The sequence below is a fragment of the Erythrolamprus reginae genome, chromosome Z (genome assembly GCF_031021105.1).
Source record: "Erythrolamprus reginae isolate rEryReg1 chromosome Z, rEryReg1.hap1, whole genome shotgun sequence".
Classification (NCBI taxonomy): Eukaryota; Metazoa; Chordata; class Lepidosauria; order Squamata; family Dipsadidae; genus Erythrolamprus; species Erythrolamprus reginae.
Window position 1 is genome coordinate 25,586,529 of NC_091963.1, and position 16,668 is coordinate 25,603,196.

General features: G+C 39.4%; 2 protein-coding genes across 2 annotated transcripts in view; both read right to left on the bottom strand.

Moving 5' to 3' along the window:
- Positions 1 to 7,907, bottom strand: part of AKAP9 (A-kinase anchoring protein 9) — a 59,028-nt gene extending 51,121 nt beyond the window's left edge. The window contains exons 1-2 of the mRNA XM_070728146.1: positions 7,583 to 7,907; positions 5,644 to 5,806 (exon numbers count right to left, since the gene is read on the bottom strand). Of these exons, the coding sequence (XP_070584247.1) occupies positions 5,644 to 5,806; positions 7,583 to 7,828 (409 nt within the window). The 5' untranslated portion in view covers positions 7,829 to 7,907. The remainder of the gene's footprint in view (positions 1 to 5,643; positions 5,807 to 7,582) is intronic.
- A 5,068-nt stretch (positions 7,908 to 12,975) lies between these two features.
- Positions 12,976 to 16,668, bottom strand: part of LOC139153771 (A-kinase anchor protein 9-like) — a 62,525-nt gene continuing 58,832 nt past the window's right edge. Inside the window, exons 22-23 of the mRNA XM_070728147.1 lie at positions 15,562 to 15,666; positions 12,976 to 13,183 (exon numbers count right to left, since the gene is read on the bottom strand). Of these exons, the coding sequence (XP_070584248.1) occupies positions 15,596 to 15,666 (71 nt within the window). The 3' untranslated portion in view covers positions 12,976 to 13,183; positions 15,562 to 15,595. The remainder of the gene's footprint in view (positions 13,184 to 15,561; positions 15,667 to 16,668) is intronic.

Below are 16,668 nucleotides of genomic sequence, written 5' to 3' on the forward strand. Positions count from 1 at the left end.
CTTGCTATCTCTTTCTCTCTCTCTCTGTCTCTCTTTCTCTTTCTTTGTCTCTCTTTCTCTCTCTCTTGCTAGCTCTCTTTCTTTCTCTCTCTTTCTCTTTCTCTGTCTCTCTCTCTCTGCCTCTCTTGCTATGTCTCTCTTGCTCTCGCTCTCTCTCTGCCTCTCTTGCTATGTCTCTCTTGCTCTCTCTCTCTTTCTCTCTCTTCCTTTCTTCTCTGCGGAGGCCGGTGAAGGTTTTTCTTATTTTAAATGTTCCGGGTGGCAGGGGTATGCGGAGCCCGCACACACACACCCCCGACATTCCAAATCCTGCCTCAGCTGTGAGAAGAAAAAAGCGCTCGGTGAAGGGACTGCATGCAAGAGGGGCCGGGCGGGCGTTAGCAGCCCGATGAGGAGGACGAGAAGCCGCTGCAGCCACCCCCAATCCCCCCCTTCCCTGGGTACCTTCCAAAGTCCCCTGGAAAAAGGCAGGAGGTAGCAACGAGGCGCGAGGACAAGCAGGCAGCTTGGCGGAGGGGAAGCGCTGACGGGCTCTCCTCCTTCCCCACCCCCGCGCTTCTCTCCCGCCCTGGCTTTTGCTTCGCCCGCAGATTTCCCCGCAGTTCAAAAGGAGGCAAGAGGTGGCCTGGATGAAATTGCGGGGAAATCATGGGGCGAAGCAAAAGCCAGGGCGGGAGAGAAGCGCGGGGGTGGGGAAGGAGGAGAGCCCGTCAGCGCTTCCCCTCCGCCAAGAGGTTATTGCCGCCGCCTCTGCCTCCACTCAGGGAGCCATCGTGGTTGAGCTGAGCGAGAGGAAAAGGCGCGGTGACCACGGTGGCTCCCTCAGTGGAGGCAGAAGCGGTGGCAATAACCTCTGTGCTTTCTACGGCAGCGTGGCTGAGCTGGACGGAGGGAAGCGGCAGCTCCCACTCGAGGAACCCACGGCAACGGGCGACGGCTTGGTGGGAGGCGACGGCGGGAGACACAGACGGTGGGAGGAGAGGGAACTAGGAAGCGACTGTGAAGCCCAAGACCATCCACAGGATGACACTCAGGCAGGGGCGCCGGCAGTGCCCCGCCCAGCTGGAGCTTCTCACGGCACACCTGGCCATGTCTCGCGGCACACTACTGTGCCGCGGCACACCGGTTGGGAAACGCTGGCATAGCATTATGTTTAATTTTTTAATTGTTCAAAATCTAAAAAAGCCAATAATTTTCTGAGAAGTGACACATGCATATTTATAATAAAATGATTAAATTCCAAACTATTATTTATTGCAAACATAATCAGCTAGACAATATTTCAAAAAGGAATAATATATATTAGTATGTTTATACTAAATCTAATAAGTTGTGGATTAATATTAAACAATTATATGTTCCCCTCCACACTTCAATATTATCAGTATCGAACTATGTTGAAACATCCACTACTTAATGCTCCCAGCATAGCGCTTACTGATTGTAAATTCCCAGATTATGTATATGCACTAGTATCAGGCAGTACTTCAACTAGTCTTCACATGCTAAATTTATTACTTCACAGTTGAATAAACAGTTCAGTATTAAATTCTTTCTTAGGAGGTTTTATTAGTATGAAGAATTGTGTATAAAAAGACTTGGTTTTTCACCAAAAAGATCCTCTGAGAACAAAATTTTAGAATGTGTGTCTTTATGGGCATTTGCATCAAGTCTCCTCAATTAATATGGTAAAATTCCCCCATGTATTTATGTAGTAAAATATTTATTTATTTATTTATTTATTTATTTATTATTTGGATTTGTATGCCGCCCCTCTCCGAAGACTCGGGGCGGCTCACAACAAGTGAAAAGCAATCCAATACATATCCAATTAATTAAAATATTGAAAAATTTTAAAAAACCCCATATACTAAAATACATACACACAAGCATACCATATATAAATTCAACGTGCCCAGGGGGAGATGTTTAGTTTCCCCATGCCTGACGGCAAAGGTGGGTTTTGAGGAGTTTGCGGAAGTCAGGAAGAGTAGGGGCAGTTCTGATCTCCGGGGGGAGTTGGTTCCAGAGAGTCGGTGCCGCCACAGAGAAGGCTCTCCCCCTGGGGCCCGCCAACCGACATTGTTTAGTTGACGGGACCCGGAGGAGGCCCACTCTGTGGGACCTAATCGGTCGCTGGGATTCGTGCGGCAGAAGGCGGTCTCGGAGATATTCTGGTCCGATGCCATAAAGGGCTTTAAAGGTCATAACCAACACTTTGAATTGTGACCGGAAATTGATCGGCAGCCAATGCAGACTGCAGAGTGATGGTGAAACATGGGCATACCTAGGTAAGCCCATGACTGCTCTCACAGCTGCATTCTGCACGATCTGAAGTTTCCGAACACTTTTCAAAGGTAGCCCCATGTAGAGATATGTATCAACTTTAGAAAGATAGTCATTATAATGACATGGAAAGGCAAAGTTTTGGGAGGCCACTTTTCAATAACAATATATATTAGAGTTCATACATTTTACCATGCTGTTTAGGTTAATACGGCTGTGAATGTGTTTTAAAAACAGATTGTGAAAAAAATATTAGTTTTATTCAGGACCAATGTTTTTCAAATGCTGAAAAGCATATTTGTCTGTTAACTGGTAATTGATAGAAAATTTTTGTCTAGATGAAATGCAGATGCAATTCCAGAGAGCTCTTTATAAAGATTTTGCATAGGTAAGTATGTGGCTATAGCTGTGTACTATTTGTAATACAATCCTATTGCTACTTATTTTAAATAATTTTCCCACAAGAAATATAACAAATTTGGGTGTCCTGATTTTGAGGGACCACCCTGTGAGGTTGGTCCGGCTGAGAGAAAAGAACTGGCCCAGAATCACCCAGCCAGCTTTCATGGCTAAGGCGAGACAAACTCATGGTCTCCTCCTTTATAATCTGAAGCCTTCGCCATTAGACCAAACTGACTGGACTGGGCCAAACTGGAGGATGGTCACAAACTGGAGGATTGTCTTTTCAGGGTCTGGAAAGTAAAATAATGAATTTAAATTATAGGAAGAATAATTTTTGAAAAAAAATTCCATATGAGTAATACTTTGACGGAAAGTTAACCCCAAGAAAGATGGTAGGCTTCCTTTCTCTGTCGGTATTAAGACAAGCCTTTTGGGATGTATTAATTTGGATTCCCGTCCCGGATAGTGTTGTGGTTAGCTCTGGCCCAGCTCCTGCCCCAAGGACTGTGGATGTGGGGGAGACATCCACATACTGCAGGCCTGTTTTGTCCCCCCCCCGGTGGAATCTGCTGATGAAGGCTCCTCTGACCAAGAAGACATGAGTGACAGGGAGGAGGAGAGTGTGGCAGACAGCTCAGAAGGAGATCAATTATCTAGCTCCTCCTTGGATTCAGAACAAGAGTTAATGATACAGCCACACATGTGGAGAGCAATGCATAGGCAACAACAACTGAGAGATTATTATCAAAGAAAATGAGGCTACCTGTGGTTGGGTGGAGCTGTGGTAATTAGTGAGGCTGCTATAAATAGCAGCCTGTGGGTTTGGCCATTGTGGAGGATTATCTGATCGTTGTGTTTCGTGACTGCTTTACTGACAGCTGAATGCCTCACAGCTGCAAGCTAAGTATCACAGAACTGATAGGGACTTGTACAAATTACCAGTTTGTTTCAAGACGAGTGCTCTTTGCTATACCAAAAGAGGGCTTAGTTTAAGTGAATTTTCATTATAAAGAACATTATTTTGAATTTTCAAATGTGTGTGTGTGTCTGAAATTTGTACCTGTGAATTTTGGGGAGGAGTCTACCAGAGAGCCCGACAGAACAGATAGGAAGTTGGATTTGATGGTCTTAGGCTCCTTTAACATTTTGATCCTCTGATCTTACTGCAAACATTTTCTGACCATGTTAACTGAGTTATCGGATTAATTACACTAAAAAAATTCCAGGTTTTTATTTGAAATCAATGTGATATATAATAAGTACTGAATTATTATGTAATGTGTTCATTTTACTATTGTGATCCGCCCTGAGTCTGCAAGAAGGGCGGCCTATAAATCAAATCAAATAAATAAATAAATAAAATAAAATGTCTGCTTAATATATGAGGTTCAACAAAGTAAGCATGTTTTAGATCCCTTCCATGCAACAATGCCAAATAATGGAAATCAGGAAGCATTTTTTGTATAATATCAATCTTTGGGAACAGCATACTGTTCCCAAAATTCAGTTAGATCTATCATGCTGAACTATGTAAGGCTTTATAAATTCAGTTTTTCCCCTGATCATTGATATAGCATGTTGGATGAACTTATCTGGAAAACTGGTTTAAGAGCTTGAATATGGTTTAAGTGTTTGTATTTTTGGTCTTTGTACCATAGGATACTGTGTATTGTGGCACAGTATATCACGTTTTGTGCCACAGGATATTGTGTTTTGTGAATTTATTATTTATTTGTATTAATTTGTTTTCAATCCATTTTAATCATCCAGGGTCACATTTTGTGAGATGGTCAGTAAGAAAGGTTTAAATAAATAAATAAATAAATATGCTGATCTAATGAATCTAGAACTTTATTAGGGTACCCTATGTTATGAATAGGCATCCTCTATTTCCTTCTTATAATATCCTATTATCATTTCTATATACAGTGAACCCTCGATTATCGCGAGGGTTCCGTTCCAGGACCCCACGCGATGATCGATTTTTAGCGAAGTAGCGGTGCGGACGTGAAAACACCATCTGCGCGTGCGCAGATGGTGTTTTTGCTTCCACTGCTGCCCGCCCTTCGCCCGCCCACCCCGTTGCTCGCGCCTGGGGTGCGCGCGCGCGGTGGGGACACCCTAGCTCCGCTTCCCAGCTGGGAGGCGGAGGTGGGGTGTCCCCAAGCGCGCGCGCTTTCCCCATCAACGCGCGCGCGCGGTGGGGACACCCTAGCTCCGCTTCCCAGCTGGGAGGCGGAGGTGGGGTGTCCCCAAGCGTGCGCGCTTTCCCCATCAACGCGCGCGCGGTGGGGACACCCTAGCTCCGCTTCCCAGCTGGGAGGCGGAGGTGGGGTGTCCCCAAGCGCGCGCGCTTTCCCCATCAACGCGCGCGCGGTGGGGACACCCTAGCTCCGCTTCCCAGCTGGGAGGCGGAGGTGGGGTGTCCCCAGGCTCGCGCACGCCGCCCCGCCCACGCTGTTGCCGGCTCTGCTTCCCAGCTGGGAAGCGGAGCTGGGGTTTCCGCGCGCGTGCCGCCCGCCAGCCCACGCCGTTGCTCGCGCCGCCGCTGGGGTCTTACCGGGGCAAGAGGGGGAAGACCCAGGGAAGCCTCTGCCCGGCGGGGAAGCTCCACCATCTACGCATGCGTGGAAGGGCACGCATGCGCAGATGGTGGAGTTTACTTCCGGGTTGAAAACTAGCGATATAGCCCTTTCGCGATGCTCGAGGACGCGAAACTCGAGGGATCACTGTACATTCTCTCTTGAAATGATGGTTGCTTTTCTTTCTTTGGTTTTAATCAATTTTCTACTCATTTGTAATCTATTTTCAATTGTAACAAGAAAAAAGCACGAACTATCTATAACTGCCTGAAATGTATATAATTAAAGAAGCTGCTTTATAAATTTGGATTGGGGATAATTAACAATGTATAATTATTTAAAGCACTATATTGCAAACAAATCAATTACTTACTCTCTGCTTTGCTAAGTTCCAGTGCTATCTGCTCTCTAGCTCTGACCTCTTCATCAAACCTTTCTTGCCATTCTTCCTGACATTTGGTTAATTCAGTAGCTTCATTTTCCCACTTAAAGGATTCTTGCATCAATTCTGTTTGTGTAGCTTTTGCATGTTCAAGCTAAAACATAATTTAAATGTCGAGAATTTTAATATACATTTTTTAAAAGGTTCTATCTAAGAACAATGCCAACCTTGGGAAATTAACTTGAAATGAGAAGTTTACTGCCTCATACATTATGGATAACAAGATAAACAAATATTTGTACAATGAAATGACTTTGTCATATGTCCATATCCGTGTTCAAGTACCTCATCTTGAGCCTGTCCAGTTTACACTAAAAAGAAAACTGAGTTATTAATGTAAACTTCAGCATGTACCACCCATTTCATGTCTCAAATATTCCAACTTTTGATAGTTTCATGCTTTTTTTCATTATATGTAGAATACTATATGTATATTTAAAAGCACCAATTATTTAACAACTTTAATTAATGAATCTTAATGAAAAAAATCTTACAGAGTATTTCAGGATCTAAAGCCTCTTTGAATCATTATTATTCATATTCTATGTTTTCCACACACTGTATTCATCTTGGATCTATTTACTTAATAGATTTAAATTTATGCCATTAAAAAATGTAATAGATTTATTTCGTAACCCACATGTTAAAGATCAATAGTTCACTTCCTGCAAATGTCTAAAATTCTGCCTCATTAAACTCAGTTATCTATATTTCTTAGATCAATGTATGATATCAACTTCCTTTAAAATTTGGTCCTTTTCTTTACATCTAATTAGCAGATGAATCTAGCAAGACTCTACAGGCATTTTTCCCTGATACTCAAATTACAAAATGACAGAACATACATTTATTTACTTTCCAGAAATAAAACAGCACACACCTATGTTTTTCTAAGTATGGTATCATTCAACATTTATGACTAAAATACTATATGTCTTGGATAAACTTTGTGAATTTATCCAAGAGAAATATTAATATAGTGACTGTCAATCAATATTGAAATAATAATTAATACTACCACATGTTAACAATGAAATCATGATTTAAAGACATGAAACAAATTCCTGAGATCCATACTTGAAATGAAATCGGTAAAACTGATAGTTACATTTTCCCCTTACAATATACAGTTACAGGTTTCAGCTCATCACTATCAGCACAGTATATCAGAAATCAAAGACTGGCTTATTTTTATATAATTTATTTTAAAACAATTTAAGTTTTCATAATATACAAATTTAAAATTCAATTTATGCAGATGTATCCATTTATTCTAATTTAACCTACATTATTAAAATACATACTAAAGCAAACCTTAAACCATGTTAAGCTTATTTTCTTCAATTCAAATAAGTCAAATGAAACTTTAAATTATTACTAAGAAGTGTTAATTAATACACTTAAAATACTATATACTAAGAATGTAAATATATAATATATAAATATTTAAAATTTACATTCACCGGTTAAAAATGGTGAATAAGCATTGATCCTCACTTTTAATACATTTTTCACTGTCAACTATAATAATACTGTGTTGCAGACATGTTGGGTTTCATTCAAAATCTTTTGTATACTGAATCTTTAAAATTAATTCTGATAGGTAATTATTAGCTTAATCAGCTGTAATTTGGTTACATGAAGCTTATATAAAAATAGTTAGAGTGGCAAGCACTAAAATTAATAGCTTTCTGGAAGACATTATATCAGGCATTCTTTACAAGGTATAAATAAACAATTTGAGAGAAATCTGATTAAGTACTTCTGCAAAGTTATACCAGACAGAACAATATTGTTAGATAATACACATTTACAGTATGGTAATCATGTAAAAGAAAAGGAAAAAACATCTCTATTTTGGCATACTTACTGAATAAGGCGGTGTAGGCAAAGAAATTTTTGAAACAATTCTTAATGTATGTCCATTTTTCTTCTGCTTAGCATAAAAAAGTGATGTATTAAGAACCACAGAATTATTATCATCCAATTGGTCAGTAAAAGGAAAAGGATAAGGTAACGGCACACGAGATTCGATTTCTAAAGTATTTTCTTGACTTTTTTCAGACCTTTGACTACTAAAAATATTTGATGCCCAGTATGCACGGTAGGAATCCATTTCAACAGCAATCTATTGCAGTCCTGTTTCATGAAATAACTTCCCTTGATTAAATAGCTTTAATTCTTCTGGATGAAATGACAACGCAATTCAATAGCTATCTGCCTGTTGCAGAGACCAAGGAATTATAAATTCACACTCAGACGAGCAATCCAAAAACACCAGGAAGTTTCAGGTAAACATTTCAGTTGGGGAAAAAAAAATGTTTGTAGACCTCGCAGAACTGACATTTCCTCTCATGGAACCAAATAGAAAAGGGCATTAAAATAAAAGGAAAATCAAGACCATTCATCAACACAAAAGATTATCTTCGTAATTGGCTACCACATATATTCACTGCCAGACCATTAAATAAAATCCCGAAGCACCTGTCAATATTTAAAATTATCCACTGAAGTAAGACAATAACATTCTAAATTAAGATGATATTTAATCTTTTCCCCCTTAAGTTGCAGAAAAAGCTGTTCTGAAATCAGATAAGCTTTTCTGTACAAAGCAAAAGCTGTGCCTCAATGGGAAGAAAAGGTTAGAACAGTATTGTAGGAGTGGCTAAATTACTTTACTCTAGGTACACAGGGACGTGGAATTTGAATTAACACACCCACATCAAACCTTGTTCAACAAGATTCAAAAGCCAAGTCAGAGTTCACAAATAAATGTCTGAAGCAATTAAAAAGCTTCGTGACTGCCTGATCCATTTCTTAATTGCTTTTTTAAAAAGTCACACCCAGTAGCTTAAGAGTTTCTAATTACAGTGGAACCCCGACATAAGAGCTGCTCTACTTAAGAGCAACTCGAGATAAGAGCTGGGAGGGGAGAGATATTTTTGTTCTACTTACAAGCCCAAATTCGAGATACAAGCGCCAAGGAGCTGTCTCCTGAAGCCAAACGCTAACTTCCGCGTTCGGCTTCAGGAGACAGCTGTGAAGCGGCGCGCGTTTTAAAAGGTTGCAGCCGGCCTGGGGGGCTCGGGGGGGGGGGGGCTTGCAGCTTTCTTTCTTGCTCTTTTTCTTTCTCTCTTTTACCTTCCCTTCCTCTATTTCTTCTTTTCTTTCTCCTTCCCACCTTCTTCCCTCCCTCCCTCCCTTCACTCATTCCTCTCTTACTCTCCCCTTTCATAAGTTTCCTTGCTTTCTTCCTCTGTTCCTGTCCCTTCCCCCTTTCTTTCTTTCTTTCTTTCTTTCTTTCTTGCTTTCTTTCTTGCTCTTTTTCTTTCTCTCTTTTACCTTCCCTTCCTCTATTTCTTCTTTTCTTTCTCCTTCCCACCTTCTTCCCTCCCTCCCTCCCTTCACTCATTCCTCTCTTACTCTCCCCTTTCATAAGTTTCCTTGCTTCCTTCCTCTGTTCCTGTCCCTTCCCTCTTTCCTTCCTTCCTTCCCACCCTCCGTCCATTCATTCACCCATTCCTCTCTTGATCGCTTAAAGCCGGTCCCTGGTGCAAAAAGGGTTGGGGACCTCTGTCCTACAGGATTGGGTGGCAGAGAAGTTGAACATATGTAAATTTAAAAGTTTAAGAAAGTTTACAAGTTAAGTGAAAGAAACTTCATTATTCATTTATATGTACATGTACATTTCTTCATTAAAAACATGTCTTTCTGCATAATTTAGACTAACTTTGTGAGTTTTTTGAGGGCTGGAACCAATTAAAATTATTTACATTAATTCCTATGGGGAAAAGTCGTTCGAGATAAGAGCTGCTCGACTTAAGAGCCCAGGTCCGGAACGAATTAAACTCGTATCTCGAGGTACCACTGTAGTATGTCTACTTAAAATAATTTAACTTTACTAAAACTAAAATTGACAGAAATCAATAAAGGAAAAACTGAACAGACTGGACAATACTCCTCAATTTCTAGATGACACCCAAAGGTAGTCAAGATCTATTGTTTATCACTGCAGAATGCCAGATAAGGAATAATGCACTGACATTATAGATTCTAATTCAACTTTACCAAAGTATTTCTAACAATAAGGGAATTCAACATGAAACAAATTCCAAGAGAGATGGTAACTTCCTTTCACTCATTGTGTTTAAGTAGAGATCAGACAGGCATCTGAGATGCTTTGAATCTTGATTCTTGCACTGTACAGAGAAATACTGTAGATTCAATAGATTTGAAACAAACTCTACAAAATTATTGATTCTCTGTGAGTTTTATGCATCTAGCAAAAATGTTGCTTGTAAAAGTAAATGAGTAACTTGCTATAAATTTGATCTGTTTTTAGAATTTTTCTGTCATAACACAATCACATTAGCCATATATTTCCTTTGGAATTTGTGACATAGTAGAAGATAAACAACAGAAAAATGATCATTACATAATATATATTGTGATAAAGTAATCACAAAATATGAACTTAATGGTCAACCTTTGACTGACAATCTTTGCTTGCTGACTTGGATGACAGTACAGATTGGAATGGAACTTGATAGAGATAATATAGTTTATAGTTGCGTTTATCAAGTTTAAAAGTGTGCCTGATCCAGAGATTTTTAACACCATAAATACATGACCAGACCACAAACTCGCAGCGAAACCAAAATTGTTACACCCCAGACGCACATTACAAAACAGCTAAGTACTCTGCAAACTCCAACTACTCAGGATATCACCCCCCAATCCACAAACATCAACTAAGCAGCATACATCAATTTCATCAAGGACCCCAGGTGTTACCCCACTGAGTCACCATCAAGTTTCAACACAGCGTGCATCTGCTGAGCCAGCACTCCACAACCACCCACCAGTATTTATAGAGAGAAGGCAGCTCAGTAGTGATGGGCGAACCAAACTCACACAATTCAGGTCCGTTCCGAATTTTGCGGTGTTCGGTATGCCGAACACGAACCCAAAATTTTTTGAAACTTCAGGCAAAGTTCAGGGTCGCGTTCGGAGTTCGGTCGCCTTGGCTGGCCAGGAAGTGACGTCTCTGTGACGTCGAAGCCCTGGGGGGGGAACCACCTCGTAAAAATAAACATGTTTATTTTTACGAGGTGGTCCCCACCGGGGCTTTGACATCAGAAGGAGGATGGGCGCGAGCAATGTGTGTGTGAAGTGTTTCTCCATTGGGAAAGTAAGACAGTGGCAAGTTTCTCGGCGGGGACCACCTCGGCGGTGGCTTTAATGCACCGAGAAACCTGCCACCATCTTACTTTCCCAACGGAGAAACGCTCCCCACACACACTGCGTGCGTCCGTCCTCCTTCCGACGTCAAAGGGGATGGGGGCGGTGGCAGGCAGAGGGGAATCCCCCGTCTCCACTCCTCCAGCCTACACACCGAAAGCCAGGAAGTGACAATGTCAAAGCCCTGGCGGGGACCACTTCATAAAAATAAACATGTTTATTTTTACGAGGTGGTCCCCGCCGGGACTTTGGCAGGTTTATTTTTACGAGGTGGTCCCCACCGGGGCTTTGACGTCACGGAGACGTCACTTCCTGGCTTTTGGTGCGGAGGCTGGGGGAGTGGGGGCGGGGGATTCCCCTCTGCCTGCGAACTGCACCCCTCTCATTGGAAGGAAGATGGGTGCACGCGGTGTGTGTGGGATTTCGGTGCGAAGGCTGGGGGAGTGGGGGCGGGGGATTCCCCTCTTCCTGCCACCGCCCCCCTCCCCTTTGATGTCAGAAGGAGGATGGGTGCGTGCGGTGTGTGTGATGAGCGTTTCTCTGTTGGGAAAATAAAACGGTGGTAGTTTCTCAGCGCATTAAAGGCGCCACTGCGGTGGTCCCCACCGAGAAACTGGACACCGTCTTACTTTCCCAATGGAGAAATGCTCCCCACACACCGCTCGCGCCCATCCTCCTTCCGATGTCAAAGCCCCGGCGGGGACCACCTCGTAAAAATAAATATGTTTATTTTTACGAGGTGGTCCCCCCCTGGGACTTTGATGTCACGGAGACGTCACTTCCTGGCTTTCGGTGCGGAGGCTGGGGGAGTGGAGGTGGGGGATTCCCCTCTGCCTGCCACCGTACCCTTCCCTTTTGACGTCGGAAGGTGGATGGGCATGCGGGGTGTCTGTGGGGAGCGTTTCTCCATTGGGAAAGTAAGACGGTGGCAGGTTTCTCGGCAGGGACCACCTCGGCAGCAGCTTTAACGTGTCGAGAAACTTGCCACCGTCTTGCTTTCCCATGGAATCCAGGAAGTGATCACCTTGGCGTCCTTAGCAACCTGCCGGTGATGTCAAAGCTCTGCCCCCGGAAGCATCACACAGCGTTCGGGGTTCGGGTTCGGCCGAATTTTGCGTAAAGTTCATCCGAACTTGCTGAACCCAAACACCATTGGGTTCGCACATCACTACAGCTCAGGTCTTGCTGTGTTCGCCCTAGCACCAGGACAAAAGCACCAGCCTGAAGATGACGAGTGGGACCTCATCGAAACATCGGCAGAAATCTCTGAAACTTACACAGGAACTAACCCGAATATGCCAAGACCTTCACACACACACAGAGAGGTTCATTTTCTATTCAATTATAAATGTTACCTTGCTCAATAACTATTTCAGCAAGAGGAAAATATATTTTGTACAGAAATTTTGGATTTTATCTTGAAATGCATCTATTCTGTTATTCTATAAAGTTGCTCATGAGTGGTAAGGAGAATAAAACATTTCAGTACTTTATAGAAAATGCTTTGGAATAGTGAGGGCATTAATTAGAATATTTGTCTACAATTTGTGAGGTAGCTGTGCTTTTATTCTGGGATCCTAGTGGCAACTGCAACAGGATCTTTAAAAAAAATGTGATAATTTATCCTGTTGCAGCTACAACAATTGTATTTCTAGCTTTTGGGAGATTATCTTTTCCAATTGAACAAACACCTTGAAACATACTAATAGCCTTACAAAGGGCCTTTCAAACTTGTGTTTAAACTTTTTAAAATGGAGATACATTATAAATAAAATATCTTAAAAAGAAATGTAGTTTTGACTTTATATAAACATTGGTTGAAATAATATTTAATTAATGTTTAATATCATGATGCCACAGTATGGACCTAAGAGAAACTAACTTGTAATCATAGTAAAAAGTCCATAAAATAAACTTCCTCCAGAAATTATTTTAAAATCCCTAGAGAAATTAAGGAAACAATTTCATTTTTTTCTTTTCCGCTCAGACTTTCTTTCAAGGCTATAATTAAACAATGTTACCTCATTAGCAGTTTCATTTATTGTTTGAAGAAGTTTTTCAAATACTGCTTGAAGTCGGCTATTGATATTTAGAATTAGCTCTTCATTTTTTGCATCTATTTCCATGCCAAACAACTGGGTGAGTTCAAACTCTTCATCAGTGATTTCTGACCAGATGGTATTGTCTTGACTTTCAAGATCATTGTCAATATACTGAGATGATAGCCTTTCTGTACAACAAAAAATTAAAAGAAAAAACAATGTCCCTCGTGTTGTCTTTTTTTAAATAATACTAATAGGATCTTTCTTATACAAGATAATGAATATGATCAAATAAACTGTAAACAGAAATTTTTCCACTGAAAATGAAGAACATCAAAGCAATAAAATAAATTACACCTTGCAATAAAATTACACAAATGAAGTCAGTTAATTACAAAGCAGACAGGCAATAGAAAAGGAGATACTAACAGAAGAAAAATATTTGAGTATCAGCACATTATGAAAACTAATCTAATTGGTTAAATCTATCTATTGACCTATAGGGTTATATTTCAAGCATTACCTTCTATTTAAGGATTACAATTGTCTAGTATAAACTATGGATATTGCAAGCACAGACATCACCTGATTGTATTCAAATTCCGTTTTTAAGAAAACACTAAAATTCTGCCACTAATAAATTATTGTTCTACATTTTAATTGAATAACTGAAAATAGATTATTAGTATCATTAGTGGAAAACAAAGAATTCAATATGTATTTATGTGAAATGAAAACAATCTGATCATTGAAAATGTTTGATCCTATTAATGAAAGATAAATGAGTCTATCTTCCTTTTCTTAGGCATGAATCTTTTTCATGGATTAAACATCTTTCTTTTGTGAATCATTTTCATCTACCAAAAATATTTATAGGGAACTGTTCTAAAACAGATCCATCTAAATCTAGTGTCCTGATATTTATGGATGTAGAAACAAGTTTAAATCTCATGCATATCTATTTAGGACTACAATTAGACTTTCAAATACATTATGTTTGCAAAGTAATATATATGGTTGTTATAATGTACAAAAATATATTAAAATATATTATCAAAACCAGCAAAATGAAAATCATTTCATTGTGAAGTAGTATTTTATACAAATGAGACTGCAGTTGAAAATTTATTAATAACTTTGTAGTGAGCAGGGATTTGCAAAATGTTTCCCTCCAAAACATTTCTAGCCCAAAATTGTTCAGAACATTCCACTGCAAATGAAAACCTGTTGCTCTAGGTGTGAAAATCTCTATTTTGATATTTTTTTGGAGGTGTTTTAAAATGCCAATTTTTGTCCCATCTCATTTTGATCTGGGAATTCAAGTTAACTTTTAGATTTCCCAGCAGAGAGAATTAACAGTTAATAAAAAAATAGATTTTAAGAAGTTAACTTGCCATCTCTGCTTTTATCTTTTTTATTAACTTTTGCCAATCTTAATCTTTATTTTTTTAAAAATAGCAATAATACTTAGACTTAAATACTGCTTCACAGTGATTTACAGCCCTCTCTAAGCAGAGAGTCAGAGTCAGCATATAGCCTCCAACAATCTGGGTCCTCATTTTACCAACCTTGGAAGGATGGAAGGCTGCGTCAACCTTGAGCCGGTGAGAATCAAACTGCCAAACTCCTGGCAGCTGGCAGTAGTGCATTCTAACCACTGTGCCACCCTAGCTCTTCTATAAATAACATACCGTAAAGCATACTGTTGTTTTGAGACTTTTTGTTTAAAACACCAATTGGGGAAAAAAAGATTTGTTTCCAGCGAAAAAGACATCTTGATCATGCCTAAGTATGCTTGACAAAACACAAGCTAAACTACCTGATCTGGCATTAGGATATAAAATAAAGTACTTTTTACATCATACTGTCACCACAAATATATTTATGCTTGTGTTCTTTGATCTAAAAGATCTTTTTTACAAACTTCTAAAGACAAATTTTATCAGACCACAGTACTTAAATATAACTCAGTACAATTCAAAGTCTTTTGAAAACCTAAAAATCCCAAATATTCTGATTATATTTTAAAGTGAATGGTACCATATTTTAAATTACTTTTTATACCTTGTCTGAAATATTTTCCTTAATGGTAATTACTGTTATATATCTCCTTTTAGCTTTGTAACACTAATAACAATACTAATTGCAACACTCCATGAAAAGAAAACTCATTGTTTTTTTATGAATGAAATGAGTTAACTGGATGAATTTAATTTATGTTCACTGATGGGATTTCAAAGCACTTCCATGTCCTGCAGAAATTAAACTCCTAGGCACAATGGGCAATTTCCTCAAGGATGTCTGACATATGCTATTAGTCAATTTACAATGCAATGGATTTTACAAGGGCAGTTCTTAAAAATTATTAGACGTAACCACTCTCACTTTGAATATGAAATGTATAATATTTCGGGGCCGGAAGATGAAAGGGCTTTAATATCCTCAGAGCAGAAAGGACATTTGCAATGGACATCCAGGATATTGTTTGTCAATGCTATACCAAAACATCGGTTAAGACTGAGTTGAGGGAAGATCTACCCTCTACTGAGCCATCAACACCACTTACTGATGCAACTGATGCTCTTTGAAGTTCACCCATCTTAAGTACTGACCAGGTAAGAGACCCTGTTCAGCTTCTGACAAATAACAACCTGGAGTACAGTAAGCAGAGCTACAGAAAAATACAGTCAAATAAAAGGATAAATTAGTTATTGGGTATTCTATACTATAAGCAAAGAACAACGAATATTTATTATTAAGGTTAAAACCTGGAATTTCACTGCAGTGTGCACTGTATAATACCATAGTTTAACTTTGGAATATACATTCTCGACACTATTTTTGTAGATAAAACGACACAGAGAATTTTTCTTCTCTTTGTAGACTGGAATAGTGACAATAGATTTCAAGTACTTGGTATTTAATAGTTTCCTGAAAACTTTTCATAGAATAAAATTTTCCTAAAGGAGGACACTGAATAAGTAGAGAAAAGAATTTTGCAGGCTGAAATATTGCAAATACATTGGCAACTGTTCTTGCATATTTTTAAAACCTTACTTTTCAGCACATTTTCCTTGCCTTAAGTTTTATACAAAGGAAAACCATTTTGTTCATTTTTCCTATAGATTTCTAATGCACATGATAAGCATGGCAGACAAAACATGTAGTAAATAACATCATGACTTTTATTGGTATATTTCATTATGTTGAGCCAGGATAGTTTCACCAAGGCTAAAAGCTCATTCTTCACCAGACAACTTTGTTTCTAGGATTAAAGGTCAATTTTTTTCATTTTGAATAAAAGAATTAGATAAAATGTTGATAGCTATTTTGACTCTAGGATAACAGTAACAGCCAATGCAAGTGATGGCAAAAGGATTTCAGTTAGCTGCAATTCTGATGGGAAGAAATTTTGCTGTTTTAAAAACTGGCACCAATTTCTAACTGAATATTTTTGCATTAAATGAATTGTTGAATGAAAGCAATCAATTGCATAATGAATCCACTAAAGCAAGGTAAACCTACACTTATAAAGGTAATAGTCAAGTTCTCATCGAGTAATATTGATCCAAGGTAATTTTGCATTGGATAGCCTATAAATGTGATTTATAAAAATTCTTGGCAACTTTTTAAAAGGTCCTTGTGAGTAGACTAATGCCACCTACTAGGAGGA